The sequence below is a fragment of the Poromitra crassiceps genome (assembly GCF_964638095.1).
Source record: "Poromitra crassiceps genome assembly, chromosome: 11".
In the NCBI taxonomy this organism is placed as follows: Eukaryota; Metazoa; Chordata; class Actinopteri; order Beryciformes; family Melamphaidae; genus Poromitra; species Poromitra crassiceps.
In genome coordinates, this window is record NC_139643.1 from 25,144,606 (window position 1) to 25,157,752 (window position 13,147).

The 13,147-nt window shown below is 45.7% G+C and overlaps 1 protein-coding gene across 1 annotated transcript in view; it reads left to right on the forward strand.

Annotated features, from left to right (window-relative positions):
* LOC310784917 (histone-lysine N-methyltransferase 2B-like) overlaps positions 1–9,733 on the forward strand; it is a gene marked incomplete at its 5' end in the record, with an annotated part of 46,929 nt that extends 37,196 nt beyond the window's left edge. Inside the window, 10 exons of the mRNA XM_083645945.1 lie at positions 93–2,580; positions 3,243–3,434; positions 4,014–4,088; positions 4,561–4,697; positions 4,936–5,058; positions 5,297–5,549; positions 6,819–6,929; positions 7,092–7,175; positions 7,292–7,421; positions 7,620–9,733. Of these exons, the coding sequence (XP_083502071.1) occupies positions 93–2,580; positions 3,243–3,434; positions 4,014–4,088; positions 4,561–4,697; positions 4,936–5,058; positions 5,297–5,549; positions 6,819–6,929; positions 7,092–7,175; positions 7,292–7,421; positions 7,620–7,895 (3,869 nt within the window). The 3' untranslated portion in view covers positions 7,896–9,733. The remainder of the gene's footprint in view (positions 1–92; positions 2,581–3,242; positions 3,435–4,013; positions 4,089–4,560; positions 4,698–4,935; positions 5,059–5,296; positions 5,550–6,818; positions 6,930–7,091; positions 7,176–7,291; positions 7,422–7,619) is intronic.
* Between the last annotated feature and the right edge of the window lie 3,414 nt (positions 9,734–13,147).

Consider the following 13,147-nt stretch of genomic DNA (forward strand, 5'->3'; position numbering starts at 1 on the left):
TAAGGCTGCAATAACTATTCAATTTAATTGACCACAAATTGCAATATCGATTCGTTGCCTTTGTTTCACTCTTGGTCATTTGATGCTCTCAGGCTCTGCTCCTCCCAAAGTGCATCACATCCTGACGCTGAGGGACTTGGAGGACCCCCGCCGGCCTCGCAGGCTGTCGTCAAGGAGCCGCTGTAGCTCCTCTCCAACAGATAGCGACCCCTCTCTACCGATGACCCTCCGCTCCGGTGGCACCGTCCACTCCAGAGCTGCCCTCTTCAGCTCTCCTCCAAGATCATCTGACCTCATATCGACCTCGTCTCCTCCGTCGCGGCAAGGGCGAAGCCCAGGGTCCCCGATCTGTGGCTCCCCGCCCACGTCTCCCTCTAGCTTTTCGGCGAGGCTGTCGCCTCGGCAGGTCGCCATCGCCCACTCCCCCAGAGGCAGACAGTTCTTCAAAATGACGACACCAGTGTCTACTGATGTTCCCCAAGACTTCCTAGCCTCGTCGGAGGCAGAAGACGCAGCAGTGGCCACCACCAACGGAATCTCCCTGGTCCCCGATAGCCTGGAGGAGGAAGTAGCCCAGTTGATGGCCGAGGAGCTGCCCTACACCGTGTTTGACGCCGACACCGAGGTTGCAGTGGCCTCTATGTTGAACGCTAAGCTCGAGTTTGATGAGGCCCTGCTCAATGAGAATGTGGCACTTCACTGCGGCGCGCAAGGAGGGAGAGGGGAGGCGGAGGACGAGGGTGAGGCGCACCATGAGGAGATGCAAGTAGATCATCAGGAGCATCAGGAGCATGTCTCTGCTAATGAAGATTCCACTCATTATTTGAAGTTTTCCCGCACAGTGGTGGTCTGTGAAGCATCCAATGGCTCGGACCACTCGGGTCTGGCTCAGCCTCCAACACAGTCCATCTCACAGTTAGACGGGGCTGACGGCGGGTCAGACAGCGATGGAAGCGAGGCGGTCGATGACGGCGCTCAGGACGCAGGAGGAGAAAGTAGTGAGACTCAAATTCACAGCGACCAAAATACACCCACGAAAACACTGACAGTTGCTCTGAAGAGACTAGAATCCGTCTACGCAAAATCATCTGTTGAACAAGAAACGATATCGGTGTGCGAGCCAGAGTCTCAGGCAGAACCAACACCTGTTGTTGTCGACGAAGGAGGCTGCGTCTCAAACGACTTGTCGGTTCAAGAGGAGGTTCTGTCGGTCTCTGAGACGGTAGCCGCTCAAAAAGAGGTTATTTTGGATGCGACTACAGGCCGTTTTCTGTCGTGTGCCGATGGCTCTGTAGTGTACCCAGCTAACAATACAGGCCGTGGTAACGATGACAGTAGTACTTCATCAGCCGACTCAATTGTTGGATATAAAGATGATTCGGGTGATCCTGACTACTCGCCGGAGCCCAGCCCCAAAGGCAAAAAACCTCCCGTAACACCGGTGAAGAACATGATTGAATATGAGGATGATTCCGATGACTCTGACTACTCGCCGGAGCCCCGAGCCGAACCCTCCCCCATAGCACCTGTGAAAACCATTATAGTCCATCCTATACAGAGAAATACTCAACGAACGGCGACGAACAAGAAACGTGCGGCTCCGAAACCATGTCTTCCGCAGCAAAGGAAACAACACAGGGTGGCAATGCCCCCCCAATCTGCACAGACGGTCCACATCGCCTCCGCTTCGACTTCCCCCGCCACTTTTCGTATAGTACCACGGACACTAGTCACCTCCCCCATTGTGATCAACGGCTTAAGCCCGTTACCTCTACAAGCCGGAGCGACACGGGGCAGAACCATCGCCATCCGCCTGGACACCTCTAAGCCAGGAGGTCCGCAGCCGGTGGTGCTGCCCGATCAGGCCGGTGCCTCCTCCAACCCGCCTCCGTCCGCTTCCCCGCCGCCGCCCCCCCAGGTCCTGCTGGTCAACCGTCAAGGTCAGATCCTGATCAAAGACCCGCGATCGAACACTTACCAGTCGCTCAGTTTAAACTCGCCCGCCTACAACAAAATCAGCCAGATTGCCAAGATGCTCCACGGCGGTAACGCCTTGGCTCGCTCTGTCCCCCGTGTGATCATAAGGCAACGGCGCGGCCCCACTTGCACAATCGGCGCCCCTGCCGGCAACCACCCGGCGACCACTTCCGATGGCAGAGTCCTCGTCAGAGTGGTGCCTGTGAGCGGCGGTGGGACCACAGCTGCCGTCACGCTCACCAATACCTCTGAGCCAAGCTCGCCCGGCAGCAACCGACAACTCAGCACCACCGCCGCCCAGGCCATTCTAGAGAGAGCCATGGCTAGCCACCGAGAGATCGCCAGGCCTCCTCCTCCTCAGCCCATCGTCCTGAAAGTGGAGAGCCCGTCGTGGCACTTCCCGGTGACACAGCACCAGGAGCCTCCTCCTCTCACCGTCCTCAGTCAGCCTGATGCCAGCCCAATGTCTGCCTCCTCACGCTCCTCCCAGGTGCGCATGAAGAGAGTGTCGTCTGCGTCTGAAAGGCCTGGCAAGAAGACGTGCAAGGTGGAGTTCCTGGAGGAGGATTCCAAAAGCGAGCTGGACGCCCTCAATGAAGCCAGGTAAACATTTCTGATGTTTCTAGTTTCTGTCCACTGCAGTGTAGAAAGGATGAAGCATGTTGTTAGACTTTCTCTCTCTCTCTCTCTCTCTCTCTCTCTCTTATGAATATAACTAGTGAACCGAAATGAGAACCAAAAGAAAACATTCTTAAATCACTTTTTTTTTTAAAGAGAAAACTGGTATTTTTCCCCCTTCAGTTTTGATGACTAATCAACATTAATTTCCAACTCAACTCATTCTTGGCTCTTGTGTTACATCAATGTATACATTTAGGAAAAAAGCTCAAATAATATTCAGAGATCAATTTAATGGAGACAATTATTTGTATAATGGAACTGGATAATTATGGTTGATTTCAAACATTGATCAATATAGGGATGGGAATCTTTGGGAACCTTTTGACTTGATTTGAGTATTACCTAAATTACAAACAGTCCTTAATATGTAATTGCATTAAAGAAAATCTACTTAAACCATGCCTGATTTACAACATAATATCTGAAGGCATAAATTCCATTATTACAAAGTGAACACCATGTACATGCCTACAATAAAAATAAAGTTTTAGCTATATGTTTTTAACAACCAGATAATGTTATATATGATTTTAAATTCTTTGCGTTTTAGTCTTGGTCTAAGGTATATTGCTTCCTTTCCACAGAGCGAGTGGTGTGAGAATTAAGGCTCCAACAATGAAGGAGATGCTTGATCTTGACCAGCAACAGGTGTCTGAAGCTGAGCGATCAATGATCAATACTCTGCATCAATACGCCGCATCGCCATACGCCGCACCTCCAGAACCAGGTCCAATCAAACCAATCAGGTCAAAAGCAGGTCCAATCAAACCAATCAGGTTAGTCTATTTGTTCTGTTAATTTTCTGGTAAATTATTTCTTGTATATGCATGATGTGATGTGATGCATGATGTAGCTGTGGCCAAACTGACTATACAAACATGCTCTGCCCGAAAGTAGCATGCCATAGAGAGAAATAGTTACTGCCCCTAGACAGTTGGATGCCTGACACTATCAGTGGATATTAAAGCAACACACCGGACATTTTGGGAGATTGGCCTATTTGCCATCTTCCCCATAGTAAAATGAGAAGATGGATGCCCTTGTCTTCTCTGTGTGTGTGTAGTAGAGAAATAGCAGGCTACAGAATCCACCGGCCACCATCATGCAGCACCTGGCTACACTGAAGATTTCAGCTAAAAACAGGGTGTAAATGATGTATTTTCAAGTCACATGCATGTGTGTGTATAATGCGTATGTGTGCATGCATTGGTGCACTGTGAGAAATGAAGACAGGGTTTGTCCATCCTGTACCTTTAATGAAGAGATCCAAATGATGTATTTATTGAGTTGCATGCATACCAATATTGCTTGTCCAAACAGGCATGGTTTGATGTATCGTCTCTCTTAAAAAATAGGCCTGGCAGGAAGAGATGCAAGGTGGACTTCTTGAAGGATCCCTCAAGCATGCTGGATAGCCTAAATGAAGCCAGGTATGAAAACATTTCTGATGGTGTTTTTAGTTTATTTCCACTTTATATATATATATATACACACATATATATATGTATATGTATATATATATATATAGGCATATTTGTATCGATGAACTAGAATTGTTAGTATCAGCCAGTCTTGTTAGTAAAATGTTATCTCAAGATTAATTATCCCAATTAGAACATTGCTAGAAATAATGACAACTGTTTAACCCATTGATACCTGATGCAGCATTTGCGTGTATATCCCTCATTTGTGTGTGTATCCCTTTAAGACGCGGTTCGCGGTCTTAAAGGGATACACACACAAATGCTGCATCAGGTATCAATGGGTTAATGAATTGACCTCACAGGGGATGTAGAATTTGTGGCATTTCACTGGCCTTTTGAAATTAAGCTCTCTTGCATTGTCTTGACATTTGTGCGTCAGAATCACATTTATTGCTGTTTGTCTGTGCTGGCTGCCTAGGCCTTCCCAGGTAGAGGATCCACCTGCCTGCACTCAAAGTAACAGCGACACTCAAAGTAACAGCGACACTCAGGGTAAAACGCATACGTGGCTCAGCGCTCGCCATGGAGACCTCTCTGAATGGGGCCCTTGCTCAGGTGCGTGACCAAATATTACATGGGAAAATCAAAATCTACTCTTTTCCCCCCAACATTTGTACGTTTGTCCAATCAGAATCCTTGTTATAACTGTCCAAAGAAATTGCAAAGCACCCTCTCAATTGAGTTCTTTGTTTATATAGTTGTTGAATAACAGAAATTAAAACTGTTTTTGTGGATAAGTAGGCTTAGGAATAAGTAACTTTTTGTCATTTAAAAACCCTATTTAATTCTCCAGGTTTTAGCTCAGAAGAGGATACCCCAGCACCTAAAGACAACCGGACATACATGAACCAGCCCCACCTGCGCTTTGAAATCACCAGTGAAGATGGCTTTAGCGTTAAGGCTGACAGCATAGAGGGTAAGAGCTACGTGCTTTGATTTGGGGGTTTTTACTAGCCTGCTACTATCTAATTATATTATCAGAAAGTGTATGTCTTTTGGTGGCAGTTGTTGCATAAATAAAGTCAATGAAGGTTTACTGTCAAAACAAACACTTGTCAACTTGACACTTGCAATCCACAACTAAGCCGGGGAAAGGCTTTGTGTTCAGTCGGACCAGGCTCTCTCACACCCTTCCCGTCTCTGTGCTCCCTCAGTCGCATGGCGCGCGGTGGTCGACGGTGTCCTGGAGGCACGGACAACCTTCCGTCTGAAGCAGCTGCCTCTGTCCTTGATGAGCGGGCCGCGCGTGCTGGGCGTCGTCCACGACGCCGTCATCTTCCTGCTGGAGCAGCTGGAGGGCGCCGCCACCTGCAAGCCCCACCGCTTCCGCTTCCACCGCTGTGAAGTCACCGAGGAGGAGCTGCCCCTCAACCCCAGTGGCTGCGCTCGCGCTGAGCTCTACACACGGTACGTACACACACACACACACACAACCTCCTCACCTGTATCCACCTGTCAAAGTGCGACTAATGGATCTTTGCTTTTGTTTCAAGAAGACTTTCATGGATTTTGAAGGATTGCGAATACAGATTTGGATGTAATTTTTAAATTTGGGTTTGATTCTTTTCAGCCATTAGTCGTGTTTCCATTACTCTCAGAAATGCGCAAAATCTATATATCGCAATAGAAATTGGGTAATGGAAACACGTGAATTTCGAAAAACCTCCCAAATATCGCAAAAAGTTTTTTCGCTCTCATGAGGTGGTTTTTCAGACGTGTCGATATAGAAGTTTATCGCAAAAGTGTAATGGAAACACGTTTTTCGCATTTGCACGTCATGTGACCCATATTATCCCTTGGAAAAGGAGCGGAAAATAAGTTTGGTAAGTAAGGTTCGATAGCCGTGTCAAAACCTCCGCAGCAAGTGGAAAACTTTGAAGCAACGCTACCTAGCAGAAAGACGAGTGTTATGCAAAAGCGTAGCCGGGCAAATTAGATAATGTTTAATGGCAGAAATCGGTCCATGGTGACAGCAGGCTGCCTGTGTGCGCGCATTTGGCACAGCGGCGAGATGAGAGGATGAAAAGCACACACTGGTGCGGTGGTGCTGTCTGAAGTGAATACAGTGACTGTGAGTAGGCTAATACATTGCACACGTTTCAGGTGCAATTATAGAACCAAATCAGCCTTTTCCCCCCTCCATCTCTAAATCGGACCAGTTGTAGGCTATTAGGCTACCTTTTTTCCTCTGCCTGTCGCGCTGACTGCATTCACGCAGCCAGCAACATTTTGCGACTCATTTTCTTTTGAATTGATAATCAGGCTCGTTTATATGCGTTGTAACTGCATGTTGTGATTTGCATTGAGCATGCAGGGGACGGGATTTGGGGCAGATCCCCGTGCGTAATCACTGTGGCAGCTGCTGCAACGGGGAATTTCGTTCAGGTGTGTGCGCCGTCACTCAAACTTAACTTCAATGGAAACGCCTACAAGTCGCAATTGTACATTGTCGAAATTGTCGAAATATCGCAATTCTTTTGCGAAAAACTGTAATGGAAACACAGCTTCTGATGCTTGTGATTGTACGATTGCTGTCATTATAGAAACAAATAATGCTTTCTTTCTTTCTTGACCTCACTGTCTATAGTGTTTTTGCATCAACATTCTGTGGCATATACACTTCAAATGAATTGGATTTGATGTTTTGACAAACCTTCTTTGTTGTTCACCATATAGGAAGTCAACCTTTGATATGTTCAACTTCCTGGCGTCACAGCACAGAGAACTCCCAGAGGTGACGGCCCCCTGTGATGAAGAGGATGATGACTTCCTCCCCAAATCTATCAGGTATTATTGATTGATAGTTGTGCTGCTTTGTTGATCCTAACCTTGGACTTTTAACTCGGTGCCATTCCACATGTAAGGACATTAACTGAAAAGTTGCTCCAAAGGAAGTGTGTCAGCAGTTGTCCATGATGTCACCACATTTGTCATGTCCCACTCCCACAGGCGAGCCACCAGCACTGAGCTTCCCATGGCAATGAGATATAGACACCTCGAGAAAACCTCTAAAGAAGCAGTGGGAGTGTACAGGTAATCGATAGCAAAACGACAAAGAAACATGAGTGTTTATAAACGCTTATTTATTTATCTTTTATTTTTTGTATGTTCAAACTAATTTACTCCATTCGCTACTCTAATCATCACAGATCTGCAATTCATGGGCGTGGCCTGTTTTGCAAGAGGACCATAGAGGCTACGGAGATGGTCATAGAGTACGCTGGTAACGTCATTCGGGCTGTGCTGACGGATAAGCGGGAAACATATTACGACAGCAAGGTCAGTAAACACATATAATACTGTTATCATGGTACTTGGTGGCTTTTTGTGAAAATGTGTTTGTGTGTATCGGGGGGGGGGGTGATGCAAAGAAAATAAATCCAAATGACATTGTGTAACATGGCGATTTAATTACTTGGAAAAAACATTCTACACAAGCTGGACTTCTTACCCTGTTGTTTACGTGTCGTCCACCAGGGCATCGGCTGCTACATGTTCCGCATCGACGACTTCGACGTGGTGGACGCGACGATGCACGGCAACGCGGCCCGTTTCATCAACCACTCGTGCGAGCCCAACTGCTACTCTCGCGTCATCAACGTGGACGGCCACAAGCACATTGTGATCTTCGCCCTGAGGAAGATCTACCCGGGCGAAGAGCTGACCTATGACTACAAGTTCCCCATCGAGGACGCGAACAACAAGCTAGGCTGCAACTGCGGGGCGAGGCGCTGCCGGCGCTTCCTCAACTAGTACAACCAACACGGACACACGCTACCAACAGCCGTCCTGTTTGAAGTACTCGCCGATACATGCGAAGAACTAATCTATCGGATGTCTTCACTTTGTAGGAAGCTTATTACCGTATATAGACTGGTGCGGGGACAGCACACATTTTCTGACTTCTGTCCTCGAGTTCCTCTGAACTGTGGTTTTCAGTCACAGAAACCAAATCAGAGCCATATTGGGATGAATGAAGGCTTATGTGGTTTAATTGCTTAGACTACTGGATTGTGGGTCTATGAGGAAGCATATGTTGTTAAATTCTGTTAAATTAAACAGTTTTTTTTTTTTTTTCACTTACCAACTGGCACACCACATTCTTTACTTCCTGTGTTTTTGAATCTGTCCTAAACGGCCTCTGCTGGAACTGGGGCCAAGCACCAGCCGCTTTATAGGGGTGGCAAATTCTTACCTGCGACTAAATGTTGCAAGCTGAAGTCCCCTAACTGCAGTTCATTCTCAGAGGGATCTATTCTTATGCTAGCGGACATGTGTCTCTGTAAATACAAGCTTAATGGAGAAGGAAGAGAAACCTTTATTTAGCACCTTACTCTGCCATGACCTCTGCTAGCATCGCCGCACGTAGCAGACGAGACAAAACATCTGACTCAAGGCACCCTTGTGTACATTTTAGCGCTGCTATATTTTAACTGGATACCACACGTCTGGTGAGCAGGGGGTTGGATATTTTGTTTGTTACTTTTATGAAGGTGCCGGTGACATTTACCCAAAAAGGTAGTTTTTATATATCACTTGATACATCGTCATCACCCCACCCCAAAACCTTTCTCCCCACTCGGTCTCTTGAAATGTCATGATTTTATTTGTAAGCGCAGAGGTGCTGTGACCAAATTGTTTTTATCCTGCTATTACATTCGTTTTGTTTGTTTCCATACTGTTTATTTGTGCCGTTTGTGTATTTTATGGTCGTTGAGGGATAGTTCTTTGGTGAAGGGTAAAAAAAAAATGAAAATGGTGACGGACTCGGTCCAATGCTTTTGTATTTTTGTATATTTGAACAATAAATGAATATTCAACATGCTTATCAAAATAAAGGTGTTGTGAGCTGTTAGCTTGCTTTCAATTAGCTCGTGAAGACCCACTAAGTTAAGAGTGTCAACTGAAGCTTTTCGCTGAGGAATTCCCAAGTTAATCTGTTGTTGCTTTCTTTTGTTGTTTCTGCTCCCTCTCGCATCTGTCTTTTCTCTCACAGGTTTACTACCTCACGGGCGTTAACAAAGCCAGATGATATTTGAGAAGTTTACTTTCATTACACAATACATTGTTGTTGAGTATTTTTTTTTCCTGAAGTTCACCGCTCGATATATATACATATTAAAAAAAAAGCAAATCACAATATCCTTCAAAGTGTTACTATTCTGTTAGCAAAGGTGTGAAGACGGCCAATAACATCCGTACTATTCAACAGTGAATTACTTTAATGCCTGCGATTACTTTACAATGTTTTTTGGTTTGTTTTTTTCCTGATGTGAGATGCTGGTTGTGAAACAAAAGCCTTTACGTTGTGCTGCGTTTGCTCCTGTGTGCAGCCTCACCCAGCTGGTGGATGTACAGTAAGTAGCAGAGAAGCTGAGCGTTGTTAATGTATACTGAAGTTTGGCATGACCGTCTTGAGTCCTGAATGCAGTGGATGTAATTTCTTAACTTGCATTAGTACTTAATTTAATTTTAAATGCATAGCTTTGTTGCTTTATGGGCTCACGTTGGATTATTGCCTGTACATAGTTGTGTACAGAATTTCTAAACCTGTTAAACATTTTCTACACGTTTCTTTTTTATTTATCTTTTTTTTTTGCCCAATAAACATTTGACATGTTCAAAAATACACTTACTGTTTTTCCTACTGTTTTATAGTTAAGCCAGTAAATCCTAGTAATTGCAGTAAATACCCTTAATTTACTAAGACAAACTATAAGGATATTTACTGTGATTGGGCAATCAGTGTTAACAGTTTACATCCTTTATGGGAACTAAACTAATTGTTAGTATTTTCTATCTATAGACGGTTTTAACTTGACAACAAAAATATTCTAAATTGAACCCCCGCTCACTTCCTGTTGCAGTGTTTGCTATGGACATAAAAGAAAAAAAAACATTCAAGTGCAGGACTGACCATTCCGTGAAAACAGTCTATACTATAATTCCGGGATCGTCTGTCTCTCTCTCTTGTCTCTGTCTGTCCTTCGCGTATCTCGAGAACCGTTGGTCGGATCGACTTGAAACTCAGGGGGGTGCGCTGATGGCGACCCGACGGAGGGCGGTGCCCTGTGCGCTTAGGGGGACTCAAGGAGGTGCAGGGAGCTGAATTATGTGCAATTTGGCATAGTGCCACCTACTGGCAAGACAAAAAGCGCTTTATCTCCATAGCTATTCATCTGATCGACTTCAAACTTAAAACTCGGGGAGTGCGCTTAGGGGGACTCAACGGAGTGCAGGGAGCTGAATTCCGTGTAATTTGGCATAGCGCCACCTACTGACAACACAAAAAGCGGTTTATCTCCATAGCCATTCATCTGATCGACTTCAAACTTGGTAAGTGTGCTGCTGGGGACCTGACATAGAGCAGTGCCGAATTTTGTGCAATTCGACACAGCGGCACCTACTGGCAACACAAAAGTTGGTTTATCTTGAGACCGTTCATCCGATTGACTTCAAACTTGGGGAGTGTGCTCCTGGGAAGTCGAAGTAGTGTGGCGCTGAATTTATTGCAATTTGACATAGTGCCACCTGCTGGCAACACAAAAAGCAGTTTATCTCGAGAAACATTTGTCAACATTGTCAAACATTTGTCCGCTGCTCGGACCCCGATGGAGTGCGGTGCCGCATTTCATGCAATTTAGACTTATTCCAGGACTGTCTGTATGTCTGTCCTTCGCGCATCTCGAGAACCGTTTGTCGGATCGACTTCAAACTTGGCTTAGCCTTAGGGGGACCTGACAGAGTGCAGCGTGTGTGTGGGGGGGAAGCGCCCACGGGGTGGTGCATGGGGGAACGGGCACTGCACTAGTCTTTCTTAATGTTATGAATATACTGTAACTTCAGTTTTATGAATAATATGAGTGAGATGACTCGCTTCAGGGGGACAGACTCCTCTGTGCCCCTACAGAAGCACTATTTGATTTACACCAGTTTTTCTCTAACTTTTTTGGCTTCAGTACCTCCTTTCCCTGATTTCTGAACCAGGGACCCCCTTTACCCAACTACAACATTTTGCTTAGAAAACTGCAAGAGAAAACTATGGCATATGATGCGATGAATGAATGATAACCCACCTTTTGAAGAATATAACATTACAAAATAAGAAATGAGTTTAAGTTAGAGCCTCCTGGACAGATTTATTTCCATCATTTATTCTTACATTTTTCCACTTTCTCTCAAGCACCCCCTTTAGTACCTCCGTTTGGGAACCACTGATTTACACCAATATCGGAGAAAATGACATTTTATGGGCGCTAGCCCCATCCTATAGGGCAGGCCAAGGGTTTTCAAAGTGTGAGACTGTGGGCCTCCCCCAAGACAAAGCTTGGAAAAAGGAGTCCCACTCAATTCCTGGATGCCTATGCTTATGTTATTTGACCCCCCATAGACACTCAACATGATATTGCTGTTTGACATACTTCAGACTACACCACCAAATAGGGGGAAAAAGTTCTGTCTGAAGACTGAAGGCATTTATTTGTTTCTGACTGGTGAATGTGTGAAAAACTGTAAAATTCCCCCCAAACTACTGTATCTCTGAACTATCTCTAACCAAATCACAGACATTTAGGCTATTCTATGAGATCTCCTTTCAATAACTAATGTAATGTTTTTTCACTTCCATTCACTGAGCCTCCCCTGAAACTGCTTGGAGCTCCCCCGGGGATTCCCGCCTCCCATTTTGAAAGCCTCTGCTATAGCCTATATACTGTACAAAGGTGAAAGTATTCCACTGCACATCGCTCCAGAGCCTTTCCTGCTTACAGATTGATGTCTTTAGAGGAGCAATATCATCATGTATCATTTTGAGCAGTTACAGTCCATCAACGCAGTCATTGTAACTCTGTGTTACATCTGCATTTTCCCCAGTGTCGTCACCTCCACCAAGGAGGTGATGTTTTCGGTTCCGTTTGTCCGATTTTCACTAAACTTGGTGGAAGGGTGTAGCATGGGCCAAGGAAGAACCTATTCAGTTTTGGACTGGATCCGACTCATGAACAAACCTCACAAACAAGCAAGTGCCCTTGGCAGAGGTCTAGATGCTCTCCCAAATCCCCTTCTAGTTGATGCTGTTTTGGAACAGGCTCACCAGGTTGCCTATGGATTGGTGATAAACCTCCTGGATACTTCTGCCGCAGCCCACTGAGTGGAGACCGGTGACACCTAGCTGCAGACTGAACCACTATCAGGCAAATCCAGTCACACTGTAGTAGACATTGTACTTGGTAAAGGCACCTGATCCAATGATCACGAAACTATATCTTAGTATCTAGCCTTTTGTATGTGTGTGTCTAAGACAACTACCGCAATGTGGAATTATTAATAGGCTACCACATTGCAGTTATACTTTAGCAGCCTCTCTCATTTGAACTAAATTAAGGCTGACTACTGTATATCACTGTCAATTTTTCCAAGACTAATGAAACAGCTAAAAAAAATGCAATCTCCTGCACTCCACCATGCTCTGAAGTTTGACACTGTGTGTGTGTGTGTGTGTGTGTGTGTGTGTGTGTGTGTGTGTGTGTGTGTGTGTGTGTGTGTGTGTGTGTGTGTGTGTGTGTGTGTGTGTGTGTGTGTGTGTGTGTGTGGGGGCGGTGGGGGTGGACTGGGATATGGTGTGTGTGTTACTTTCCATTACCGCCTCATGAATTTGTGCCTGATTTCCTATAATATTTTGCATTTGGAAAGACTTAATTTCCTCGGTTGCATTTATGCATAAAGAGGCTTGATTGGAAATTCAAATTGCATAATTGCCGATTACATATTTGCCAACGCTCAAGAAGCCTGTTCAGTCAGAAGTGCCTGTCTGAGTGGCCTGGGGGTTTCACCCCCTCAGTTTCCACATCGGCCAAGGTCTCGGCTGTTCCTTCCAGCCATATGGCTCTCTCCCATAACTGGACTTGGTCTTGAGAGACCTTGGCAGGGTCAGGAAGGTCAAAGGTCAAAGGCAGGCCTGGTATATATCGAGATGAGTCAACGTTCCTGGCTTTGCTCGGAGCAGC